At 44.8% G+C, this 27,978-nt stretch overlaps 1 protein-coding gene across 1 annotated transcript; it reads right to left on the bottom strand.

Moving 5' to 3' along the window:
- Positions 1 to 3: 3 nt before the first annotated feature.
- Positions 4 to 27,865, bottom strand: cmtm4 (CKLF-like MARVEL transmembrane domain containing 4). Its single transcript, XM_021585905.2, has 4 exons — positions 27,501 to 27,865; positions 9,230 to 9,406; positions 4,434 to 4,532; positions 4 to 2,804 (listed from the first exon to the last, which is right to left on the bottom strand). The coding sequence occupies exons 1-4, from the start codon at positions 27,684 to 27,686 to the stop codon at positions 2,640 to 2,642; spliced, it is 627 nt and encodes a 208-aa protein (XP_021441580.2). The 5' UTR covers positions 27,687 to 27,865; the 3' UTR covers positions 4 to 2,639.
- Between the last annotated feature and the right edge of the window lie 113 nt (positions 27,866 to 27,978).

The following is a 27,978-nucleotide window of genomic DNA, read 5'->3' as shown; positions in this document are numbered from 1 at the left end:
CAGTATTTCCAAACCCATTTTATTTTGAGACAAGTTTGTCACCACAAACTATAGTTTTGTTAAATCTACAGAAAGTTCTTTCCATACAACAACACAGATTTTAATACTGCTTCCTAGAGTACAATAAATACTTGTATCAGTGACAGAGCATTTAAGAAAATCAAGGTCAAACCTTAAAAAAGATAAGAGCAGTTAAGTCTTCACTTTATGATAAGCCATTTCAGATGTTGAGTGGTTCAAAACCTTGACACAAGCAATAACCTCAGCACGAAGCACTGTCGGTAAAGTTGTTTTAAGGACGTTACGTTACTGTACGATAAATACACCCATCTCAAAATATTAGGTTATATTTACAGAGTGCTCTGGATTGTTAAGGACATCACGAAGCATTAACTTGTATTGTTCCACTATAGTCACGTCATTTCACTACTAGTTAAAGCAAGGATTACATATGCACTCACATGGCCTATTACTGTATGTTAGAGCATAATGTATTGCTAGATAAAGGAGATGGATCCACTACTCTGAAGTCAAGGCATAATATACGACTTAAAACAATCAACCGAGTCCTGAATAGAGAGACATAAATACACACATTTGATTGTCTATTCTTCACACAGTTTCAATCATAATCAACAGTGATTACGGTCAATTCATTCAAATTAAATCTGCAATTTGAGATGTGCAATGTCCCTGCCCTCACCTACAAAAGTCATTCATGTAGTTAGGCCTTAAGATTGTTCCCACTGTCCTCACAAAGAATATTGGTTCATCAACTCTGAACACAAAATAGGATCACTTTGACAAAGATGGCATCTTTTAAAACATTTGTAAGATGTCCCACAACTAGGAGTGGGTGCACTTCAGTACATATAAAGCATCCACCATGAGCAGTTCCTCTGAGGGTATCTTTACCATAATCCACATATACATACAGTATCATCAGCGGGGTCAGTGGTATACAGAACACCCGGAATCACAATGTTGTGTAGATGTAAACACACAATACTATTTAGAACAAAAAATACAAAGACCAGAACACATGTCAACATTTCTAAAATTCCTTCATCCGAGACACATTCAGTACAAACTTGCACATGTGAACAGGCTACATCTCCATAAATGTGAATTCAATGTTCCTTGCTCTGTTTGTCTGTACCAAAACAAGCAAATCCAGGAAGTTAAATTGACTGCGAGGGTGTTTTATGAAATAAGATATGTGATTATGTATGCTATATAAGATGAATAAGATCACACATTCAACTGAGATACATTGGTGCGCCATTCTGTGAATGAGTATGCAGTGGACCCAATTATTAAGGCGGCAACATCTGACAAATGTTGCCACATTTAAGTTTCAAACAGACAATAGAACATAAATGATGAGTCAGCCAATACCTGAGATGTGCTATGGACGCTGACCTCGACCAGCACCCGTTTATCAGTATTTCGCTCAATTATCAAACGTACCAGCATGTTAGTAACGTACCACTGTGCAATTTGTCTGTCACTCACTAGGCCAGATATACTATAGGTACAAGGCCTATACACGTCACATTCATACTCTTTAACCGTTTACAAATAGCACCCACACCAACTACATTGCCTTCAAAAAGTAGTCACACCTCTTGACCTTTTCCACATTTAGTTGTGTTACAGCCTGAATTTCAATAAATTAGCACAAAAAAAATGTCAAAACGTGTTTTCGCTTTGTCATTACGGGTTATTGTGTGTAGATGGGTGAGGCAAAATCTATTTTCATCCATTTTGAATTCAGACTGTAACACAACAAAATGTGGAATAAGTCAAGGGGTGTGAATATTCTCTGAAGAAACTGTAAATCAAAAGTCCTTCAATAAAACAAAATAGTAAAAAACAAATACCTTTAATCTTCCTTCAAACGTCCATGTGGTTCGGTTGTTGTGTATTAGTGAGATACACTGAGGATGGTTACTTTACATATTCTACAGAGAGAGAGACAACTGAACTGTAATGGCATTGTGGAACTGAACTGTGTTGGGAATGTGTTTCAGGAGTATCGGAGTTCATAAAAACGTAATAACCGGTTGATCCGCCGTAACGAACAGGCCTAAGCTTTTGGTCCTTTTTTTTCAAGTTCACGTTAAAAAAAAATATTAATCAATTGAATTTATTAAATTGTTGTTCTCTTTGTGTGTCAGATCTGTAGTGTTAAAAAAAAAAAAATCATATCTAAACACAGTGCTACCTGTACGTATTGCAAATAAAACAACCACCAAACCCTGTACAGTACGTGCTGGTGGCCATAGATACCAAGTCACACAGTCAAGAGCATTTACCAAACACTGGTGCAAGATGTCAAACCACGCTGAATTCAAAACCAGAAAAACACTTAATTCATATCAAATCAATGCTCTTGATGACCGTCGACAGAGGTAGATCTCTAAGCCAGTCTGTGTATTGGTACACTCAGGGGGATAGGGCTCTGGGTCCAGGCCTTGGGGGACTCTCGCCAAGCGAGACCCACAAGTAAAGAGGCTGCAGTGCTCATCCATGGAGTGGGTACGGTGATTGGTTATGTCACTAGGGGGTAGTCGGAGAGAGGGTATGGTAAGATAGAAGCCCTAAATGTCAGTCTTGGTCTCAGAATGTCAACTCCATCAGGCCAGGTCAGGCCGTGACTCCATCTCTCCCCGGGAGGCAGTGCGGGCTCGCATGTACTCACTGGTCTGGACCGCCACTGAGCGCCCATCACCCATACGCCATCTCTTCACCGCCAGGAAGGTGTTCACAGCGTACACACACGTCACCAGGAAGCCAAAGACCTGCACAGGAAGTTACAGAAACATGATTCAACACAACAGAATTTCTGTTACTATGATCTTAAAATAAATGTGGGTTTCCAAGTAGTACAGGAGGAAATGACACCTCCCTCCAGTCCTTCCTAATAGTCCCAGTAGTAAATACATCTCAAATAGGGACTACTGTATAATTACAGCAAGACATTTGGCTGATTAAACAGTCACACACAACGTGCTAATCCCTCTCCAAATCGCAGCCCTTTATACAGTCTACGCCCCTAAAGAAATAGACAAGAGTGGAATTCAACAAATACACACCTCCCACGGCTCCCTCCATCCCTCCCCAGCAGGAGAGCCCAGGGCTTTTCACTGGCCCCTCCCAGGCCTGAAAAAAGCCCAGGATGTTTAATAGAAACTTCCTGCTGAGAACATCTGTACCATAAACGACTCAGCACAAATCCCCAGGCCACCGGCCGAGCGCCCGTAGTACACAGTTCTGCTGATCCAGCCTCATGCACAACCACAGGAATCAAGGGACCAGCCGTGTGTGCGAGGGCGTGCATGCTTTCTTATGTGTAAGGAAACAAGTCAGCCTTGCCAGACAATTCACATCATCTGCAAGAGATCATGGAGCGAGCGGTGCAAGGAACGAAAGGGAGAGACATCAAAATTAGGCTGAGGGTTACAAAGAGGGTTAATAGTCAAAAGAGAAAGAGAAAAGGTAGAGCGAAAAAGGGAATGAAACAAGAGAGCAAAACGAGAGAGAAACCAATGAGGAGTGACCTCTCTCTCTCTCTCCAACCAGGGGATTGGGGCTGAACTCCAGAGTAAACATCCATGTCACAGCTCAGAGCTGACAGGACAGGAATCAGAAATCAGCTCATAACCTCCAGGGAGGGACTGAGTCAGAAAATAGTGTGGATGTGGCAGCAGCTGGGTGGCCAATGGAGCCATGAACATTCACTGTGGCTCTGCTCACACATCATCAAGCTCCCAGCACTTCCCCGAACATGAACACTTTGCACCTGGGCTGGCCAATAACTGCCTGGCCAACTGATCGTCAAACCTCTCACACTGTCAAGCAACTTGATGTAGCAGCAATTCTATTTTGGATTTATTATACCGTAGGTGGGGAGGAAATGCCATATTGACTTGGTGAAATGCAGTTCAGGCTACCTTCCACAGGGGGGCAGCAGTTAACAGGAAATGCAGTATAACATGGACAGACAAAGAAAAGAAAATCAACAGAAAAACTTCAGGGAGGCTTGTAGCTAATCGCTAAATGTCTTGCGTTCGATTTGATTATTGAACATACCTCTGAACATCACATTTTGTAGTAAAGCTCCCTGATGTATATTTTAGATACATGTAGGCAACTCTTCAAACAACAGAAATCCAGTGGGCCATGTAACACCAGCCACTGTTCTTTGCGTGGCACAATCACGGATCAAAGAACTCTTTCACAGAGAGCGGGGAGTAAGGGAAGAGAGGACGAGGGGGTGAAAGGAGAAAGACCTCAGCCCATGTTTCAGTGGTGTACACCTGAGACAGACTGATAAACAGGGTGGTCACTCCCGAGAAGGCCCGGGTCAGGGGGTCACGAGGGGAGTGACCAGGATGAGGATGCAGTGGGGCGGGACAGGGGGAACCCACCACTGCTGCGATCTCGGCACCGGACTTGTGGTTGAGAGCAGCCAGGACCACAGAAGCCAGGAAGAAGAAGACGGTGCTGGCTGCAGTGTTGACCAGGTCCTGTGGCGACAGACAGACAGACAGACAGACAGACCACGCATATTAATTAACAGGTCACGTTTAGACGGATAGTTACTGTACATACATACCAGGGGTTAGTATTAGCTTCTCTCGCTATGTCGAGCAGAGACTATGTTGAGTAATGTTTTAGGGTCATGTGATATAACAACTTTACCCATAAAGAAGACAAAAAACAGCAGTGTTTCTCAAAGGAACCTCAGATAACAAGAATAAACAAAAACTCTGTTGGTTGCATGCGCCGAATACAACAAGTGTAGACTTTACCGTGAAATGCTGACTTACAAGCCCTTAACCAACAGGGCAGTTGAAGAAGAAGAAAATATTTACCAAGTAGACTCAAATAAAAGCAATAATAAAAGCTACCCATCTAGCGGTTAAAACGACACACACATTTTTTCCCGCCATGTTTTTGATGTGATAGAAAGTGGTAACTCTGTGGTGTCCAGCTCTAATGGGAGAGAGTGACAGACGGACGGATGGATGGATGGATGGATGGATGGATGGAGATGAGAAGGGTGGCCTGAGGCTTGGTGGAGCGTGGGTCTTTTATTGGGCAGGATGCAGTTCTTATGAACAGGGGACAGGGGGTGTAAAATGGCTTCTGTATACCACCCCTGCCTTGTCACAACACAACTGATTGGCTCAAATGCATTAAGAAGGAAAGAAATTCCCCAAATTAACTTTTAACAAGGCACACATTAATTTGAATGCATTCCAGGTAACTACCTAATGAAGCTGGTTGAGCGAATACCAATAGTGTGCAAAGCTCTCATCAAGGCAAAGGGTGGCTATTTTGAAGAATCTCAAATATAAAATATATTTTGATTTGTTGAACACTTTTTTGGTTACTACATGTTTCCATATGTGTTATTTCATAGTTTTGATGTCTTCACTATTATTCTACAATGTAGAAAATAGTAAAAATAAATAAAAACCCTGGAATGAGTAGGTGTGTTCACACTTTTGACTGGTACGGTATGCTCATGCTGTATTTCAGAATTGTAATATTTAAGTAACATATTAAGATATCCGTTTCTGTCATATCAAAGCTGCATATTTAGAGTCTCTGTAACCCACATCTTTGTCATACTTGTCAATCCATCAGCTATCTAAATGTTTGGAATTGTTTGTGCTGTTTTCTTGTTCTCTGTTGATAGTAATTGGCGCTAAAGCCAATCACCGAAGGTCCTTGTACAAGGACCTGATTATTCACATGAACATAGGACACTGTGTCTCCGTGAGCTTTCAGGATGTGTTGTTCTGGCTGGCTGACCAGTCCTTCAGTGTATGCTTAATAAATGTCCCAGCATGACTGGGGCAAGGCCCCCCATGTGAATTGTTGTGATGGGAGTCATAACCCACATCGTCTCACATGACACCAACTCTCTCCCACAGACTCACTGGCCAAACCAGACTCAAGACTGAACACTAGCCAAGTGAGAACCTCAAAACCAGAATACTGGCCAGACCAGACTCAAGTCTCCCCTTTTTGCACCAACACACATGTACAGCTCAGACCACCAAACCACACATACACTGGAATCAATCAGAGACAAATCAAGCCTGGGTCTCACACTTGGCTTCAGATGTAGGGCAAATCCTCTCTAATGCCTCACTCCCTGTATATGCAGTCGGTGTGTGTGGCAGGTATAGAGAGTGTGTCTGTGTGTGATCTGTTCGGCAAAATGTGTGAAGAGAAAGCAAACGGTGCTCAGTGGGATGTAAAACTGTGAAAAGTGCTGTTTTTCCTGGGGTTTAATCTGTCTGATGTGTTTCTACAGCGGCGCTAGGCTATCTTGTAGAGCTGGATCTCCCACTGGACACACCACCATCACCAACACAATAGTAACAGCACAACATACACTGGTTCAACTGGAGTTACTGGACTGATTTATCAGCGTCAATACTGCCATGCTCCCTCTACTACACACACCAAATCCAGCTCACCTTAGATCCAGCTCACCCTAGATCCATCTCCCCCCAGATCCAGCTCACCCTAGATTCAGCTCACCCCAGATCCAGCTCACCCCAGATCCATCTCTCCCTAGATCCAGCTCACCCCAGATCCAGCTCACCCCAGATCCAGTTCACCCCAGATCCAGCTCACCCTAGATTCAGCTCACCCTAGATCCAGCTCACCCCAGATCCAGCTCACCCTAGATCCAGCTCACCCCAGATCCATCTCACCCCAGATCCAGCTCACACCAGATCCAGCTTACCCCAGATCCCACTCACCCCAGATCCAGCTCACCCTAGATCCAGCTCACACTAGATCTAGCTCACCCTAGATTCAGCTCACCCTAGATCCAGCTCACTTCAGGTCCAGCTCACTTCAGGTCCAGCTCACCCCAGATCCAGCTCACCCCAGATCCAGCTCACCCCAGATCCAGCTCACCCCAGATCCAGCTCACCCTAGATCCAGCTCACCCTAGATCCAGCTCACTTCAGGTCCAGCTCACCCTAGATCCAGCTCACCCCAGATCCAGCTCACCGCAGATCCATCTCACCCTAGATCCAGCTCACTTCAGGTCCAGCTCACCCCAGATCCTACTCAGCCCAGATCCTGCTCACCCTAGATCCAGCTCACTTCAGATCCAGCTCACCCTAGATCCAGCTCACTTCAGGTCCAGCTCACCCTAGATCCAGCTCACTGCAGATCCAGCTCACCCTAGATCCAGCTCACTTCAGGTCCAGCTCACCCCAGCACAATACTCTCTGGGAGAAACCATTCCCACATTCCACATGCACAGCGGCGGTTTGTAAAGCAGTAGCAAAAGATGGAGCGCCTGCCTTTAAATACCCCAGTCAAACCACTGCCTCTCGCTTTCTCTCTCTCTGCAGAGTGACACACTTCTCCAACCCCTCCTTCAACCTCAGCCTCGAGGCAGAGAGGCAGGAAGGCCGCTTAGACTTACTGGCTTCTTTGGGAGACGGGGAGATGTCAGCAAGCTCAGCATTTGGCAGAGCAGTCAGGGACTCTCTGGAAGCCAGAAAGTGTGAGTGTGTTAGGAGTGGTCTTTCGATGAGGAGGGCTGTCGAGGCTCTAGTAGCTACATCCCCTTCAAATGGCTCTACCAAATGTTTTCAGCTGCGTGTTTATGCTGATTTAGACAAGGATTAAGGCAACAGGAAGCACGCATATCTAGACAAACTCTCTGAAGTGGGAGTAGACTTCATGGAAGAAAAGTCCCCAAAAACACATTGCAGAATACATTCAACAAACAGCAGAGACTACTAACACACACACAAACAGGATGGCATTGCACACTATTTCAACAGATGCCAAGAATCAAGGAAAATAAACCATACGGCTACATTTTCAAGAGGAATGCACTGTGTCTCAAGTTTCATCAGTAGTCAAGCAAAGTAAATCAGTAATATGTTGTTTGTGATTTGCCACAGGTTCATCCATCTAAACAGAAACCGTCGCGCCACTCAAGCCAATGCACTGCCTGATTTCCATAAGGAGCTGGCACAGAAGGAAGGATCTGTAGTAAAGTGAGAAAGGGAGAACCTGCAAACCAGATCAGCATACAGCATGCTCTCACACTCAGAAGGGAGACTCTACTTGGCACATTGTCAAAGATCCAGTCAAGAGGCCACTTCAGGTTCTCCCACAGGCTGTTATTTCACTCGTGCGTGTACTGAGATTTCTGTTCCCAGCCTCCTCATTTCTGAGCAAAAACTTTCCCTTCCTTCATTAGGCCAGCACTCGCCCACATTGAAAACGGGAAGTGTGTGTGGTCACCCTTCTCTGTGCTGTCTCTCCCTGGCATGGCAGTTGGTCATTTGAAAGTCTTTGTGTGGAGAGACAACAGAGCAAGCCAGCTGAGACAATGCATGGCCGTTGTGGGCAATGCCACAAAAAGAGGTCCAGTCTCTGCCTAGCACAAGACAGACCAACGCCACCCCATCCAGAGACACGGCGTCACACAGATCACCAGGAGGGCAGAGGGAGAGAAAAAAAAACAGCCAACAATGTATCTGAATAATCAAATGACCTCTAACCAAATGTGACGTTTCCAGGAGCCTACACTCACCAACTCTTCATAAAAAGGTTACCCCGGGGAGATTTATGATGAAGCCCAAGGCTGTGCTCATTTTCTTAGGTGAGGGAACAGCTCCCCTATACTCCCAAGACAGCAATAGAGCATTACCAAACATACCACCGAACACAGGTTTGAGATGACAGGATCAAATAGCACATCATTAGAATGAGATATGGACATATTGAATTATGGAGAGACAAAGATGCTGTGTTGACACGGTGCAGTGTTGCCATACTTTTTCGAAGGGTCCAGCATACCCACCACTGACATTTGCTATGACTGCATTATTTTTTTTTAAACTCATTTGTCGCCCACATTTTATAGGCAAGTGCACTTTCAGCAAATTCAGTTTACCCTCGGTTCAACTGATCAACTTTTACTTGATCAACCTTCATGTCAAGTTGCTCTCATACCTATATAATAACACTGTATTTAAACTAGTCAGTATTTAAACCTGTCGTTCTGCCCCTGAACAGGCAGTTAACCCACTGTTCCTAGGCCGTCATTGAAAATAAGAATTTGTTCTTAACTGACTTGCCTAGTTAAATAAAGGTAAAATAAGAAATGATTGACATCTAAACCAGTAAGAGGATGTGATTGGTCAGTGTGTGTTGGTGGGATACACACCGTCAGGCTCCAGTTGACGTGGGGCACTTTGGTGTGCAGACTCAGGCTGAAGATGAGGAGGAGGACGCCGGTGACTACAAAGGCACTGCAGCTGACAAACTCAAAGAAGTAGACCCCTCCGCAGGGTAGGCACAGCATGATGGTCTCTATGCAGATGAAGGCTATGAGGGCCAAGGCCTGCGGAGAGGGAGGAGGAAGAGGGACAGGTCAAGGACAGCCTTAAAATAAACTATAAACATACAGTCCTACAGTAGAGTGGGTAGAGAGTGTGTCGTTATGATACTACCCACATCAACCCATACAAATCCATTCAATCAGAAGGAGAGCCAACGTTCAGGACAGCTTTCTGTTTTTATATTGTTAATTCATCATTTGAGGCATGCCATTTAGTCATGATAACTACACTGCTCAAAAAAATAAAGGGAACACTAAAATAACACATCCTAGATCTGAATGAATGAAATATTCTTATTAAATACTTTTTTTCTTTACATAGTTGAATGTGCTGACAACAAAATCACACAAAAAATATCAATGGAAATCAAATGTATTAACCCATGGAGGTCTGGATTTGGAGTCACACTCAAAATTAAAGTGAAAACCACACTACAGGCTGATCCAACGTTGATGTAATGTCCTTAAAACAAGTCAAAATGAGGCTCAGTAGTGTGTGTGGCCTCCACGTGCCTGTATGACCTCCCTACAACGCCTGGGCATGCTCCTGATGAGGTGGCGGATGGTCTCCTGAGGGTTCTCCTCCCAGACCTGGACAAAAGCATCCGCCAACTCCTGGACAGTCTGTGGTGCAACGTGGTGTTGGTGGAGCGAGACATGATGTCCCAGATGTGCTCAATTGGATTCAGGTCTGGGGAACGGGCGGGCCAGTCCATAGCATCAATGCCTTCCTCTTGCAGGAACTGCTGACACACTCCAGCCACATGAGATCTAGCATTGTCTTGCATTAGGAGGAACCCAGGGCCAACCGTACCAGCATATGGTCTCACAAGGGGTCTGAGGATCTCATCTCGGTACCTAATGACAGTCAGGCTACCACTGGCGAGCACATGGAGGGCTGTGCGGCCCCCCAAAGAAATGACACACCACACCATGACTGACCCAACGCCAAACCGGTCATGCTGGAGGATGTTGCAGGCAGCAGAACGTTCTCCACGGCGTCTCCAGACTCTGTCACGTCTGTCACATGTGCTCAGTGTGAACCTGCTTTCATCTGTGAAGAGCACAGGGCGCCAGTGGCGAATTTGCCAATCTTGGTGTTCTCTGGCAAATGCCAAACGTCCTCCACCTGTGGATGTCGGGCCCTCATACCACCCTCATGGAGTCTGTTTCTGACCGTTTGAGCAGACACATGCACATTTGTGGCCTGCTGGAGGTCATTTTGCAGGGCTCTGGCAGTGCTCCTCCTGCTCCTCCTTGCACAAAGGCGAAGGTAGCGGTCCTGCTGCTGGGTTGTTGCCCTCCTACGGCCTCCTCCACATCTCCTGATGTACTGGCCTGTCTCCTGGTAGCACCTCCATGCTCTGGACACTACGCTGACAGACACAGCAAATCTTCTTGCCACAGCTCGCATTGATGTGACATCCTGGATGAGCTGCACTACCTGAGCCACTTGTGTGGGTTGTAGACTCCGTCTCATGCTACCACTAGAGTGAAAGCACCGCCAGCATTCAAAAGTGACCAAAAGATCAGCCAGGAAGCATAGGAACTGAGAAGTGGTCTGTGGTCACCACAGCAAACCTTCTTGCCACAGCTCGCATTGATGTGCCATCCTGGATGAGCTGCACTACCTGAGCCACTTGTGTGGGTTGTAGACTCCGTCTCATGCTACCACTAGGGTGAAAGCACCGCCAGCATTCAAAAGTGACCAAAACATTAGCCAGGAAGCATAGGAACTGAGAAGTGGTCTGTGGTCACCACCTGCAGAACCACTCCTTTATTGGGGGATGTCTTGCTAATTGCCTATAATTTCTGCCTGTTGTCTATTCCATTTGCACAACAGCATGTGAAATGTATTGTCAATCAGTGTTGCTTCCTAAGTGGACAGTCTGATTTCACAGAAGTGTGATTGACTTGGAGTTACATTGTGTTGTTTAAGTGTTCCCTTCATTTTTTTGAGCAGTGTATATATCAACTAGTGACACTAACCACGTTTCTTTCACCGTACACCAACGTTTCAATAACTTTGATGAGACTGGGGTGACTGGTGCTGATGGAGTGGCATTGCCTTGGGAAGTGAGTGAGAGGAGCCCACAACCTCATTGTGAACAGTTAACTGATACATTTTCCCTCCTCCACCACAGTGATGGGGGAGAACTCGGAGGTTCATGTGTTATTTAAGGATTTCCGTTGCAATCAGCCCGGCTCTCCACAAACCTCAGACCAGCAGATTACAGGTTGGTCCGCGTGAGCCTGAGGGAGACGGAACCACCGCCATCACCACGCATACATATTCCAGGCTTTGTCCCATCTGGGCCGGGCTCAGACCGGATCTAGTTGCCTGACAGATCTAAATAAAGAATCTGTTCCTTCTGGAATAATGGGCCCAGTCCAGCTTGTATCATCAAAAATGTATGAGCTCTGTGACAGGAAGTCGGAGAATTACAGGCATGCTAATGCACACACTTAGCACCCTTGCCATGTATACATTCACACCACCTTGAGAAAGATAAAAGGTGGCTAATGGACCATTCCCTAGTCACATCACTCAGTGCCTGAGGAAGAGAGAAAGAGAGGGAGATACAACTATTTTGGTATCATCATCAAAAGTGACATCACACTTATGTATGCGCACGTGCACACACACACACACACAATCTGCATTTCAAAAGAAGCAATAGAAGCATTTCGCTACACTCGCATTAACATCTGCTAACCATGTGTAGGTGACAAATAAAAATGTGATTTGACATGGAATCTCTTTCCTTTCTATCTCTCTCTCCTCCCACCACTTTTCAAAAAGCCTGTTCCTAAGGGGAGCCTTCAGGTGTCTTATGCAGATGCTTGGTTTCACAGCTTTGACAAGGAAGTCACATGACTTCATGACAGTCTACGGCTCCCCACATGGACTTGGGACAGCCAAGCGTCTGAGGATCTGCTTACGGCCAGAACTGTCACGGCCGTTAAAAGAAGAGGACCAAGGCGCAGCGTGGTGAGCGTACATTTATCTTTTTATTTGGAAAAAAAGACACCGAACAAAACAATAAACACTACAAAAACAAACCGTGAAGCTAAATGCTATGAGCCATAAACAAAAGTCATCTTCCCACAAAGAAAGGTGGGAAAAGGGCTACCTAAGTATGGTTCTCAATCAGAGACAACGATAGACAGCTGTCCCTGATTGAGAACCCTACCCGGCCAAAACATAGAAATACAAATAATAGAACATAGAATACCCACCCCAAATCACACCCTGACCAAACCAAATAGAGACATAAAAAGGATCTCTAAGGTCAGGGCGTGACAAGAACTCTAAAAGTACCAATACCAAGTCTGGGATTTAACCTAAAGAATCCATGCCTAACAAACCTTATCAAGAAGCCATGAGACACCCAGATTTGCACACGCGTACACTTCATGATGTTTCTATAATGTATGACCTGCTCAGATTTCTTGTCTGTTTTCCATGCTCTTTTGAAATGCAGATTGAGCCAAAACTCTCTGTGAAGAGCCGTCTCCTGTTTTGTACTGGTTAAATGGAAAGGGTGATTGACAGACAACGATTTCCATGGCAACAGTGGGACTTGAATATGTAGATTCACCTCCCTTTTTAGCCGTGATATTATCTTTAGACAGAGAAAAACATCTCACCTCTGTACAATTATCTGTAATGGCGTTGGAGACAATATGAATCCTATGATTTATGTGTAAAGAATTAGCATAATTATGAAGTTGGACAAAAGACCAGTCCATCTGTAATATTAAAAATGTTCATGAAAACAAAACACATTTTCTATAAAATATGTTGGCGCAGTGTCAAGGCCCAATCCATCCTGTATTTTTCTGGGTCAAACACACTGCTGATCAGAAGCCACTCTTTCCTCTCCATCCAAGTCATATATTATCCTGAAGAACAAGTTTGTGATATCGTGAGGATGAGATAATCATCCATCTGACAACAACAGTTTTCTATTGAACAGAGCAATATTGTCAACGTCAGAATTTGCTGCAAAACTGGCATCTTAGTTGCCTGAGACATGATAAGTGCAGGGAGCAAACCAACCAGCAACCCAAGCAGGGAGGCAGCTGGTCGTGTTCCTTCTGACTTTTCCACACCTCTTTTCCCAAGCCCCGGGCTGTTTCTTAAACCTGTCAGCCCGGTTAATGAACAGAACAGGGGACTGCAACAGGGCTCCTCATCACAACACTCCTCTGTTTCTGACACATAGAGTTGTTGAGGCAGGAGAGCGCTTAGGCTACACTCCTGACAGGTTCTCTGGCTAACCACCCTTCACACGTTACACATCTGCTGCAATTACAGCCTTGTACTGGAATTACAGCCTTGCGAAGGGCCAAACACTCAATCTCACGCAGACACACAAGCATGCACACAGTCACGTGCATACAAACATATTATTTCAGAGCGGCAAATCTTTGTCAAGGCCACACTTGCAGTAGGTACCTCTGCGAGGAATTCATTTGGGCCCATGTCTTTCTCTGTGGCAGTGAAACCGCATCAGAGCTGTGTTTGCCTGGGTGCACACAGTGTGACATTTACAACATGGACGTGTCCAGACTGTGGGGTGGAGGGTGGGATGCAGTGGATGAAGTCATCGCCGAGTCGTGATAAAAGCAGCCCTTCCCTGGCCCAGTGTGGAGCAGGTGTCAGACAGGGAGGGGGGAGGGGATGGGGTTACTATGCATGCTGGGTAAGTGTGTAACTAATGATTATATGCCAACCCCACCCAACCTTCTCCAAAACCTCCCATTGTTCATCTCTGGGATTAGTTACATTGTGAGTTGCTTGCAATGGCCACTTGGGAGTCAGATCCCAGTCTTGTTCACCATCTGTTGTGGCCAGAAAAGGAACGGAGGTAGGCATCACAACACAGACTGCACTCCAACGACCTTTGATCGGCGGAGTCCTGTGCATTTCGTTCCTGGCCTAAATGGCTCATGGAAATCTGTGCAACAATAACAGTTTTTCTCCTGTTTCTTGAACCCAGAGATGTCTGTAGAGCCAGAAACTCCGCCTATCATGCGTGTTTGTTACAGACCAGTCTGAGAGAAACACTAGAACAGAACACACAGTCTCTCAAGAATGGGAATTGCTAGCGGACACGGAGCAGCATCTGGTAAATTCATTTAGCGCCATACACAGGCTACAAAAAGGGCCTTCAATAATATTTAACTTTCCCTTGTTAAATCACCACAATAAAATATCTACATTACAAGGTCCATTGACACAATTGAATAGCTATGTAACAACTTAATCCAAACGGCAACACTCTACAAAAGAGATGAAATGGGAGTTTTATTTTGGTATTATAAAGGCCACAGTGTAAATTACATTAGAAACAGTACAAAAAGGAGGGACTGTCAAAATCTGATTGGTAAGAGCTGATTGGGTTAGAGCTGATTGGGTTAGAGCTGATTGGGTTAGAGCTGACTGGGTAAGAGCTGACTGGGTAAGAGCTGATTGGGTAAGAGCTGACTGGGTTAGAGCTGATTGGGTTAGAGCTGATTGGGTTAGAGCTGACTGGGTAAGAGCTGACTGGGTAAGAGCTGATTGGGTAAGAGCTGACTGGGTTAGAGCTGACTGGGTAAGAGCAGTCCATCTGTAATATTAAAAATGTTCATGAAAACAAAACACATTTTCTATAAAATATGTTGGCGCAGTGTCAAGGCCCAATCCATCCTGTATTTTTCTGGGTCAAACACACTGCTGATCAGAAGCCACTCTTTCCTCTCCATCCAAGTCATATATTATCCTGAAGAACAAGTTTGTGATATCGTGAGGATGAGATAATCATCCATCTGACAACAACAGTTTTCTATTGAACAGAGCAATATTGTCAACGTCAGAATTTGCTGCAAAACTGGCATCTTAGTTGCCTGAGACATGATAAGTGCAGGGAGCAAACCAACCAGCAACCCAAGCAGGGAGGCAGCTGGTCGTGTTCCTTCTGACTTTTCCACACCTCTTTTCCCAAGCCCCGGGCTGTTTCTTAAACCTGTCAGCCCGGTTAATGAACAGAACAGGGGACTGCAACAGGGCTCCTCATCACAACACTCCTCTGTTTCTGACACATAGAGTTGTTGAGGCAGGAGAGCGCTTAGGCTACACTCCTGACAGGTTCTCTGGCTAACCACCCTTCACACGTTACACATCTGCTGCAATTACAGCCTTGTACTGGAATTACAGCCTTGCGAAGGGCCAAACACTCAATCTCACGCAGACACACAAGCATGCACACAGTCACGTGCATACAAACATATTATTTCAGAGCGGCAAATCTTTGTCAAGGCCACACTTGCAGTAGGTACCTCTGCGAGGAATTCATTTGGGCCCATGTCTTTCTCTGTGGCAGTGAAACCGCATCAGAGCTGTGTTTGCCTGGGTGCACACAGTGTGACATTTACAACATGGACGTGTCCAGACTGTGGGGTGGAGGGTGGGATGCAGTGGATGAAGTCATCGCCGAGTCGTGATAAAAGCAGCCCTTCCCTGGCCCAGTGTGGAGCAGGTGTCAGACAGGGAGGGGGGAGGGGATGGGGTTACTATGCATGCTGGGTAAGTGTGTAACTAATGATTATATGCCAACCCCACCCAACCTTCTCCAAAACCTCCCATTGTTCATCTCTGGGATTAGTTACATTGTGAGTTGCTTGCAATGGCCACTTGGGAGTCAGATCCCAGTCTTGTTCACCATCTGTTGTGGCCAGAAAAGGAACGGAGGTAGGCATCACAACACAGACTGCACTCCAACGACCTTTGATCGGCGGAGTCCTGTGCATTTCGTTCCTGGCCTAAATGGCTCATGGAAATCTGTGCAACAATAACAGTTTTTCTCCTGTTTCTTGAACCCAGAGATGTCTGTAGAGCCAGAAACTCCGCCTATCATGCGTGTTTGTTACAGACCAGTCTGAGAGAAACACTAGAACAGAACACACAGTCTCTCAAGAATGGGAATTGCTAGCGGACACGGAGCAGCATCTGGTAAATTCATTTAGCGCCATACACAGGCTACAAAAAGGGCCTTCAATAATATTTAACTTTCCCTTGTTAAATCACCACAATAAAATATCTACATTACAAGGTCCATTGACACAATTGAATAGCTATGTAACAACTTAATCCAAACGGCAACACTCTACAAAAGAGATGAAATGGGAGTTTTATTTTGGTATTATAAAGGCCACAGTGTAAATTACATTAGAAACAGTACAAAAAGGAGGGACTGTCAAAATCTGATTGGTAAGAGCTGATTGGGTTAGAGCTGATTGGGTTAGAGCTGATTGGGTTAGAGCTGACTGGGTAAGAGCTGACTGGGTAAGAGCTGATTGGGTAAGAGCTGACTGGGTTAGAGCTGATTGGGTTAGAGCTGATTGGGTTAGAGCTGACTGGGTAAGAGCTGACTGGGTAAGAGCTGATTGGGTAAGAGCTGACTGGGTTAGAGCTGACTGGGTAAGAGCTGACTGGGTTAGAGCTGATTGGGTTAGAGCTGACTGGGTAAGAGCTGATTGGGTAAGAGCTGACTGGGTTAGAGCTGACTGGGTAAGAGCTGATTGGGTAAGAGCTGATTGGGTAAGAGCTGACTGGGTAAGAGCTGATTGGGTAAGAGCTGACTGGGTTAGAGCTGACTGGGTAAGAGCTGACTGGGTTAGAGCTGACTGGGTAAGAGCTGATTGGGTAAGAGCTGATTGGGTAAGAGCTGACTGGGTAAGAGCTAACTGGGTAAGAGCTGACTGGGTAAGAGCTGATTGGGTAAGAGCTGATTGGGTAAGAGCTGACTGGGTTAGAGCTGACTGGATAAGAGCTGACTGGGTAAGAGCTGATTGGGTAAGAGCTGACTGGGTAAGAGCTGACTGGGTAAGAGCTGATTGGGTAAGAGCTGACTGGGTTAGAGCTGACTGGGTAAGAGCTGACTGGGTTAGAGCTGACTGGGTAAGAGCTGATTGGGTAAGAGCTGATTGGGTAAGAGCTGACTGGGTTAGAGCTGACTGGATAAGAGCTGACTGGGTAAGAGCTGACTGGGTAAGAGCTGACTGGGTAAGAGCTGATTGGGTAAGAGCTGACTGGGTAAGAGCTGACTGGGTTAGAGCTGACTGGGTAAGAGCTGATTGGGTTAGAGCTGACTGGGTAAGAGCTGACTGGGTAAGAGCTGATTGGGTAAGAGCTGACTGGGTAAGAGCTGATTGGGTTAGAGCTGACTGGGTAAGAGCTAACTGGGTAAGAGCTAACTGGGTAAGAGCTGATTGGGTAAGAGCTGATTGGGTAAGAGCTGACTGGGTAAGAGCTGATTGGGTAAGAGCTAACTGGGTAAGAGCTAACTGGGTAAGAGCTGACTGGGTAAGAGCTGACTGGGTAAGAGCTGACTGGGTAAGAGCTGATTGGGTAAGAGCTGACTGGGTTAGAGCTGACTGGGTAAGAGCTGACTGGGTAAGAGCTGATTGGGTAAGAGCTGATTGGGTAAGAGCTGACTGGGTTAGAGCTGACTGGATAAGAGCTGACTGGGTAAGAGCTGACTGGGTAAGAGCTGACTGGGTAAGAGCTGATTGGGTAAGAGCTGACTGGGTAAGAGCTGATTGGGTTAGAGCTGATTGGGTAAGAGCTGATTGGGTTAGAGCTGACTGGGTAAGAGCTGACTGGGTAAGAGCTGATTGGGTAAGAGCTGACTGGGTAAGAGCTGATTGGGTTAGAGCTGACTGGGTAAGAGCTAACTGGGTAAGAGCTAACTGGGTAAGAGCTGATTGGGTAAGAGCTGATTGGGTAAGAGCTGACTGGGTAAGAGCTGATTGGGTAAGAGCTAACTGGGTAAGAGCTAACTGGGTAAGAGCTGACTGGGTAAGAGCTGACTGGGTAAGAGCTGACTGGGTTAGAGCTGACTGGGTAAGAGCTGATTGGGTAAGAGCTGATTGGGTAAGAGCTGACTGGGTTAGAGCTGACTGGATAAGAGCTGACTGGGTAAGAGCTGATTGGGTAAGAGCTGACTGGGTAAGAGCTGACTGGGTTAGAGCTGACTGGGTAAGAGCTGATTGGGTTAGAGCTGACTGGGTAAGAGCTGACTGGGTAAGAGCTGATTGGGTAAGAGCTGACTGGGTAAGAGCTGATTGGGTTAGAGCTGATTGGGTTAGAGCTAACTGGGTAAGAGCTAACTGGGTAAGAGCTGATTGGGTAAGAGCTGATTGGGTAAGAGCTGACTGGGTAAGAGCTGATTGGGTAAGAGCTAACTGGGTAAGAGCTGATTGGGTAAGAGCTGACTGGGTAAGAGCTGACTGGGTAAGAGCTGACTGGGTAACATGACTTGAGCTCTGTGGAAATGCTTAGAGGAGATGAGATCCATAAAAAGCCTGTTGTCACGAGACTTTTCACACCCGTGTAAAGTTTCCTCATAGACTGACACAAAGAAAGGTTCTCTGAAAGTCATAGCGCCAGTATCCCGGTACTACTGCTTCTCCCAGTAACACCAAGTCAACCTCAGGCCTTCAGAGTGTTTATGTTACAACAACCTCTATGGGACCAGAGACCAAGATGGTGTGGCTATAGGAACAGTTCCCATAGTAAAGTCCTTAGGAGAGGTAAACATGCTGACGGGAGGAGGGTTTCACCTCAACTTAACTAATGTGAAATATACTATACACACAACCCTCCTGATTGGACCAGCAAGGTTAGCACCGAACATTCCTCTTCACTAGCCCATAAAAGTATGCCTTTTGATTTATAGCTGAAATCGTACGTGATTTTACGTAACTGAATAGCCTATTAGGGAAGGATAACTTTTCGTCATCAAGTCCATTATCACTAGTTGAATTCAGTTCAACTGTATCAAATCATCAACTCTGCGGTAACGCGGATTGAACTGGGATGATCCATTAACATTGAGAGAGCTCTTGTTCAGGGAAAAACTGGGCACATTTGCAGGTGAGTTACAACGAGCGGTGTTCTGGGAGATTAAATAGTAAAACACAAGGCCTCAGCAGTTCCCTTGTGAGGCCCTTCAAGCCAGTCAATCATTGTCCAGTGGCAGTGGGGAAAGGCAGTGGCATACATGCACTCCAAGGTCAACTGACAGTCAAACCGAGCCCGAAACATGGGAGCTCTGCTATCGTAAAACTATTATGGTCAACCTTGAGCATATTTCCTCATTGAGCTAGCGTGAGTAAATGTAAGGAATGTGTTATCAACTCCTCTGTACTATCGTTCAAATGAAACCCCCTTACATAGGAAGCAGAGCATGGCTGGGCAAATCAAATCAAATTGTATTTGTCACATGTGCCGAATACAACAGGTGTAGTAAACCTTACAGTGAAATGCTTACTGACAAGCCCTTAACCAACAATGCAGTTTCAAGAAAATCCCTAAAAAAGTAAGAGATAAGAATAACAAATAATTAAAGAGCTGCAGTAAATAACAATAGCGGGGCTATATACAGAGGGTACTGGTACAGAGTCAATGTGTCAATGTGCGGGGGGCACCGGTGTCGAGGTAATTGAGGTAATTATGTACATGTACAGTGGGGAGAACAAGTATTTGATACACTGCCGATTTTGCAGGTTTTCCTACTTACAAAGGTCTGTCATTTTTATCATAGGTACACTTCAACTGTGAGAGACGGAATCTAAAACAAAAATCCAGAAAATCACATTGTATGATTTTTAAGTAATTCATTTGCATTTTATTGCATGATATAAGTATTTGATCACCTACCAACCAGTAAGAATTCCGGCTCTCACAGACCTGTTAGTTTTTCTTTAAGAAGCCCTCCTGTTCTCTACTCATTACCTGTATTAACTGCACCTGTTTGAACTCGTTACCTGTATAAAAGACACCTGTCCACACACTCAATCAAACAGACTCCAACCTCTCCACAATGGCCAAGACCAGAGAGCTGTGTAAGGACATCAGGGATAAAATTGTAGACCTGCACAAGGCTGGGATGGGCTACAGGAAAATAGGCAAGCAGCTTGGTGAGAAGGCAACAACTGTTGGCACAATTATTAGAAAATGGAAGAAGTTCAAGATGACGGTCAATCTCCCTCGGTCTGGGGCTCCATGCAAGATCTCACCTCGTGGGGCATCAATGATCATGAGGAAGGTGAGGGATCAGCCCAGAACTACACGGCAGGACCTGGTCAATGACCTGAAGAGAGCTGGGACCACAGTCTCAAAGAAAACCATTAGTAACACACTACGCCGTCATGGATTTAAATCCTGCAGCGCACGCAGGGTCCCCCTGCTCAAGCCGGCGCATGTCCAGGCTCGTCTGAAGTTTGCCAAAGACCATCTGGATGATCCAGAGGAGGAATGGGAGAAGGTCATGTGGTCTGAGACAAAATATAGTTTTTTGGTCTAAACTCCACTCACCCTGTTTGGAAGAAGAAGAAGGATGAGTACAACCCCAAGAACACCATCCCAACCGTGAAGCATGGAGGTGGATGCTTTTCTGCAAAGGGGACAGGACGACTGCACCGTATTGAGGGGAGGATGGATGGGACCATGTATCGCAAGATCTTGGCCAACAACCTCCTTCCCTCAGTAAGAGTATTGGAGATGGGTCGAGGCTGGGCCTTCCAGCATGACAACGACCCGAAACACACAGCCAGGGCAACTAAGGAGTGGCTCCGTAAGAAGCATCTCAAGGTCCTGGAGTGGCCTAGCCAGTCTCCAGACCTGAACCCAATAGAACGTCTTTGGAGGGAGCTGAAAGTCCGTATTGCCCAGCGACAGCCCCGAAACCTGAAGGATCTGGAGAAGGTCTGTATGGAGGAGTGGGCCAAAATCCCTGCTGCAGTGTGTGCAAACCTGGTCAAATACTACAGGAAACGTATGATCTCTGTAATTGCAAACAACGGTTTCTGTACCAAATATTAAGTTCCGCTTTTCTGATGTATCAAATAATTATGTCATGCAATAAAATGCTAATTAATTACTTAAAAATCATACAATGTGATTTTCGGGATTTTTGTTTTAGATTCCGTCTCTCACAGTTGAAGTGTACCTATGATAAAAATGACAGACCTCTACATGCTTTGTAAGTAGGAAAACCTGCAAAATCGGCAGTGTATCAAATACTTGTTCTCCCCACTGTAGGTAGCAGCAGCGTAGGGTAGCCATTTGTGGGTAGCCATTTGATTAGATGTTTAGGAGTCTTATGGCTTGGGGGTAGAAGCTGTTTAGAAGCCTCTTGGACCTAGACTTGGCCCTCCGGTACCGCTTGCTGTGCGGAAGCAGAGAGAACAGTCTATGACTAGGGTGGCTGGAGTCTTTAACAATTTTTAGGGTCTTCCTCTGACACTGCCTGGTATAGAGGTCCTGGATGGCAGGAAGCTTGGCCCCAGTGATGTACTAGGCTGTACGCACTACCCTCTGTAGTGCCTTGCGGTCTTAGGCCGAGCAGTTGCCATACCAGGCAGTGATACAACCTGTCAGGATGCTCTCGATGATGCAGCTGTAAAACCTTTTGCGAATCTGAGGAACCATGTCAAATCTTTTCAGTCTCCTGAGGGGGAATAGGTTATGTCATGCCCTCTTCACGACTGTCTTGGTGTGCTTGGACCATGTTTGTTGGTGATGTTGACGCCAAGTAACTTGAAGCTAGGGCTGTGTAATATGGCCTAAAAGTAATATCTCAATTTTTTTCAGCGATTTGGACAATTCATGATATATATCTCGTTTTTTTTTGTTTTTCTCTAAACAAATTAAAAAGGCCAAGACATTTTATTCAAATAAAAAAATATACAAGGACTCAAGGCCTATTTGTGCAAAACAAATGAAGTATATTCTATTGTTTAGGCATGTTTGACCAATAGCTGTTTGAACATGTAAATGATATAATAATTTTGATTGAAAATGTATTATTTTAGTTCATTTGTTATAATTAAAACAGCCTGTGGATGTTTGCTATTGGATTGGCAGAATGACTACTAACACAAACTACTAACACAGCCTCCAGCTAGCCTGAACATAACTTCTTGAATGCACTTGAATTATCCAATGTCACACTTACCGATGGCACGGTGAAGCCTGTGCCCAAAGCACTGCAGGCGGGTCCAGTTGTTCAATAGCAATGCTTTTATCAGGTTACTCCTGTTGTCAGCTGTGATGCACACTTGTCGATCTTCGCTCATCTTCCACGATGCCAGAGAGTCTTTGAGACCCTGGGCTATTACTTCACCCATATGATCATCGGGGAAGTAAGACGTCTGGAGGCAGACATTTAGCAATTTCCAGTCTTCATTTATGTAGTAGACTGTCAAACTTAGGTATGGCTCCGACGTTCTGCTTGACCATAGATTGGCTGTGGTGGAAAAATATGAAACACTAGCAAGGTTCTCTGCTACTTTTTCGCGGGTAGCAAGTGTATAACCGTGACAGGGCTTCTTCCGTGAAATACTTGCAGCTTGGCAGCTGATATTTGTGATCAACTGTACCTAGCAGCTTTTTTAAGCCTGGCTATGTAATAGGTCACTGCATCCGTTACCTCCTTCCACCTCAAACTGTTCTTGTCATAAGGGATTACATTTGAAAAAGATGAGACTATGGTAGTTTGTCTTTTAGCAGATGTTTTGGGAATCGAGCGACTGGAATTGGCATTGCATAGTCTCACACATTCCTCCCATTCCACCGTGTGTTTCAGCTGCAGGTGATGGGAGAGGTTGGTTGTGCTGCTGCTTTTCGTTGCAATTGTCTTTTGACACCTTTTGCACAGGACATTTGTTTGCTTAACATAAGACCTCATAAACCCGAACGAACCACTTCCATATTACTGAAAAAACATTGCTGCCCTTTTTGGGGATGATTTCATCCTCATGATCCTGAGCTGGCTTCCTCACTTTCCATTTTGGTGGAACTCTTACCGGCGCTACACTTCTCTGCGTGGTTACAATTTGTGACAGGCTGTCTAGGGTTGTGATTGGTGGATAACCTTGATTCTTTGCGATAGACATTTTCCATATCGCGCTAAAACATAAACTCGAATATATATAAAAAAAACACTTGATATATCGCCCAGCCCTACTTGAATCTCTCAACCTGCTCCACAACAGCCCCGTCGATAAGAATGGGGGCGTGCTCAGTCCTCCTTTTCCTGTAGTACACAATAATCTCTTTTGTCTTGATCATGTTGAGGGAGAGGTTGTTGTCCTTGCACCACACGGTCAGGTCTCTGACCCCCTCCCTATAGGCTGTCTCATCGTTGTCGGTGGTCAGGCCTACCACTGCTGTGTCATCAGCTAACTTAATGATGGTGTTGGGAGTCATGCCTGGCCGTGCAGTCATGAGTGAACAGGGACTGAGCACACACCCCTGAGGGGCCCCCATGTTGAGGACCAGCGGGGCTGTGTTGTTACCTACCCATACCACCTGGGGCAGCCCGTCATGAAGTCCAGGATCCAGTTGCAGAGGGAGGTGTTTAGTCCCAGGGTCCTTAGATTAGTGATGAGCTTTGAGGGCACTATGGTGTTGAATGCTGAGTTGTAGTCAATGAATAGCATTCTCACATAGGTGTTCCTTTTGTCCAGGTGGGAAAGGGCAGTGTGGAGTGCAATAGAGATTGCATCATTTGTGGATCTGTTGGTGCGGTATGCAAATTGGAGTGGGTCTAGGGTTTCTGGGATAATGGTGTTGATGTGAGCCATGACCAGCCTTTCAAAGCATTTCATGTCCACAGACTAGAGGTCGACCGATTAATCGGAATGGCAATCGGTACTCTGCATTTCTGGACACCGATCACGGCCGATTACATTGCACTCCACGAGGAGACTGCGTGGCAGGCTGACTACCTATTATGCAAGTGCAGCAAGGAGCCATGGTAAGGTGCTAGTTGCATTAAACGTATCTTATAAAAACAATCAATCTTAACAAAATCACTAGTTAATCTAGCTTGTCCTGCGTTGCATATAATCGATGCGGTGCCAGTTAATTTATCATTGAATCATAGCCTACTTTACCAAACGATTATTTATCAAGATCATTCGTGAAAAAAAGCACTCTCGTTGCACCAATGTGTACCTAACCATAAACAAACATCGACGCCTTTCTTAAAATCAATACACAAGTATATATTTTTTAAAACTGCATATTTAATTAATATTGCCTGCTAACATGGATTTCTTTTAACTAGGGAAATTGTGTCACTTCTCTTGCGTTCTGTGCAACAGAGCCAGGCGGCCCAAACTGCTGCATATAGCCTGACTCTGTTGCACAGAACGCAAGAGAAGTGACACAATTTCCCTAGTTAAAAGAAATTCATGTTAGCAGGCAATATTAATTAAATATGCAGTTGCGAACTGTGTGAAGACCAACTTCGCCAAACGGGGGGTGACTTAACAAAAGCGCATTTGCGAAAAAAGCACAATCGTTGCACGACTGTACCTAACAATAAACATCAATGCCTTTCTTAAAATCAATACACATAGGTATATATTTTTTAAACCTGCATATTTAATTAAAAGAAATCCAGGTTAGCAGGCAATATTAAACTAGGGAAATTGTGTCACTTCTCTTGGGTATATGCAACAGTTTGGGCCGCCTGGCTTGTTGCAAACTAATTTGCCAGAATTTTACGTAATTATGACATAACATTGAAGGCTGTGCAAAGTAACAGGAATATTTAGACATATGGATGCCACCCGTTAGATAAAATACGGAACGGTTCCGTATTTCACTAAAAGAATAAACGTTGTGTTTTCTAAATGATAGTTTTCGGATATCAGAGGTTAGCTTTTTTACATGGCACATACTGCACTTTTACTTTCTTTTCCAACACTTTGTTTTCACATTATTTAAACCAAATTGAACATGTTTCATTATTTATTTGAGGCTAAATTTATTTTATTGATGTATTATATTAGGTTAAGATAAAAGTGTTCATTCAGTATTGTTGTAATGGTCATTATGACAAATAAATAAATACATTTTAAAAATTGGCTGATTAATCGGTGTCTGCTTTTTTTGGTCCTCCAATAATCGGTATCGCCGTTGTAAAATCATAAATCGGTCAACCTCTACTACAGATGTGAGTGCTACGAGTCGGTAGCCATTTAGGCAGGTTACCCTAGTGTTCCTGGGCACAGGGACTATGGTGTTCTGCTTGAAACATGTTATTACAGCATCACACAGGGAGAGGTTGAAAATGTCAGTGAAGACACTTGCCAGTTGGTCAGCGCATGCACGCTGTACACGTCCTGGTAATCCATCTGGCCCAGCGGCCTTGTGAATGTTGACCTGTTTAAAGGTCTTACTAACATCGGCAGCGAAAAGCGTGATCACGCAGTCGTCCAGAAAAGCTGGTACTCTCACGCATGTTTCAGTATTACTTGCTTCGAAACAAGCATAGAAGTTATTTAGCTCGTCTGGTAGGCAGCTCTCGGCTGTGAAAGCTAGACTAATAAGGTAATACAGTGACTAGGTCCATGAAGCCAACAGGTCTTGGATGGCAGACATGGTGAAGGTGAGATAAGGTGAGATAATGACATTCAGACATCCTGCCCAGTGCAGGTATTACATTAGACTTGCATGAATAGGAAAGACCTGTTGCATTCACACATGTAAAAAAAAAAATACAAAAAAAAAAAAAAAAAATTGTTTACCTTTATTTAACAAGGTAAGTCAGTTAAGAACAAATTGTTGTTTACAATGACGGCCTAGGAATAGTGGGCTAACTGCCTTGTTCAGGGGCATAACGACAGATTTTTACCTTGTCAGCTAGGGGATTCGATCTAGCAACCTTTTAGTTACTGGCCCAACACTCTAACCACTAGGCTACCTGCCGTAATGTCACTGGGAGTTGTGCTGTCTGGTGAAAGACATGACTTCCTGTTTGACCTCTGTGTTTTGTTTGTTTTTATGTAACCTCTAGTTGGTCAGCTTTCTCCAACTACGACATTGTAATTACATGCTTATTTTTGTCAGTATCATCTGACCCGAGAAGAAGACATCCACCTGGGCACAGAGAGTTGCTCTCAGCACAGACGTTACACGTAGGCTAAAGATGTCTTTCTCAAAGACATATCTCCGGTGTGTGTGTGTGATTCTCCAGCTACACCTCTCCCACTGTTCTCCTTGTCAGACTGGTACTGTGCCTTTTCTGGCGTTGAATCTGGTGAATCCTCTGAACATCAAAACTCTTCGTACAATGAGTTCACTTAAAGAGTCTGTGTGTGCGTGTGTTGACCACTGTACAGCACAATAGAAGCCAAATTATATTCTATAACCGCTAATGAAGCAATATTCGAACATGGCATCCTCTGAGTAGGCGGCTTAGGTTGTTACCCTTATGCACTTAATTATTCCCTTGGTTCCACTGGTTTCCCCAGTGCTTCATCTGTAGGCTATGTGAGAGCACCATCTCCGACTGAGCAGTTTGGCACCAATAGATGGGACAAAACTCTGGCTCAGACGTTTCCTCTGCAGCTGAATTATCATAGCTTTGGGAAGCATCTTCTCCCCACCTAGACATCTGGTTTTAGGTGTACTGGCACAAACCCCACATTGAACTATTCTGTTTCCCCTTCCTGTAAACTGCTTAGAGAAATGTTGCTGATTTCATGAAAATAAACAATAGTCATACAATTGTTATAAGTGGTTGATATGGAATTCTTTCTAGTAGAGGAATTTGTCATTATTTGGGCTACTTCCATTGCAATATTATGTACTGACTTCATGTACATATCTACCTCAAATACCTCGTACACTGATATGGTAATGTTAGTCCCTCTATATTGCGCCTTTCATGTGTATTTTATTTTTACACTCTGCATTGTTGGGAAGGGCTCGGCAGCAAGCATTTCACGGTAAAGTCTTAAACCAGTTGTATTCGGCACGTGAGACAAATTTGGATTTGAAAACATTTGAAAGTGTAGCATAGTGGACTGTGGGTGAGCCACATGCAAACTGGGTTACTATTATGTCACTGTGCTTAAAGAACCAGGCCATCTCTCAAAAACAGACAAGCACAGGCTACACGCATACAAATGCAAACACAGTAGGTTACAACGCACATCGTTCAATGAAGTTTTTATATGCACATATTTAAAACTTCAGTCGCCTAGTCATGCAGTCTGTTGAATGATTTGACTTAATTATTTAACTTACCACTTCAACGGCCTTTAATATGCCAAAGTGTGACTTCAGGTACTCAAAGTCACACCTAATGCCACCCAAAACATTCCTTGAGTGTACGGGCTCGGTGGTGGGCTGGTATGGGCTACTTGCTCCCGAGATCATGGAAGTGTTGGAGGCCTCGCCATGAAACCCCTCCGCCTCCTCACTGTTCCTCATGATTTCACTGTACGCTCCTACACGCACCGGAACTTTTAGTAGAGTAGCCCAGTGGATTTACTCACCGTTTGGCTTTGAAAACAAAAAAACACTTTATGCAATACGCGAAAGGGAAAAAATAAAAACAGCTCACTTTTGATGCGACGATCGCACAAGCTACTTTGTTGTGGCGAACATTTTTTAAAAGGGGTAACAATGTTTATTCCGCGAATATTCCTCGATGATCAAATGCTGCTTCCATAAAGAATGTGATACAAATTGCCTTACAGTTGCGCACTAGTGTAAGGGACGA

The sequence above is a fragment of the Oncorhynchus mykiss genome, chromosome 26, assembly GCF_013265735.2.
Source record: "Oncorhynchus mykiss isolate Arlee chromosome 26, USDA_OmykA_1.1, whole genome shotgun sequence".
Taxonomy (NCBI): Eukaryota; Metazoa; Chordata; class Actinopteri; order Salmoniformes; family Salmonidae; genus Oncorhynchus; species Oncorhynchus mykiss.
This window is presented reverse-complemented; position numbering and strand designations above follow the sequence as displayed.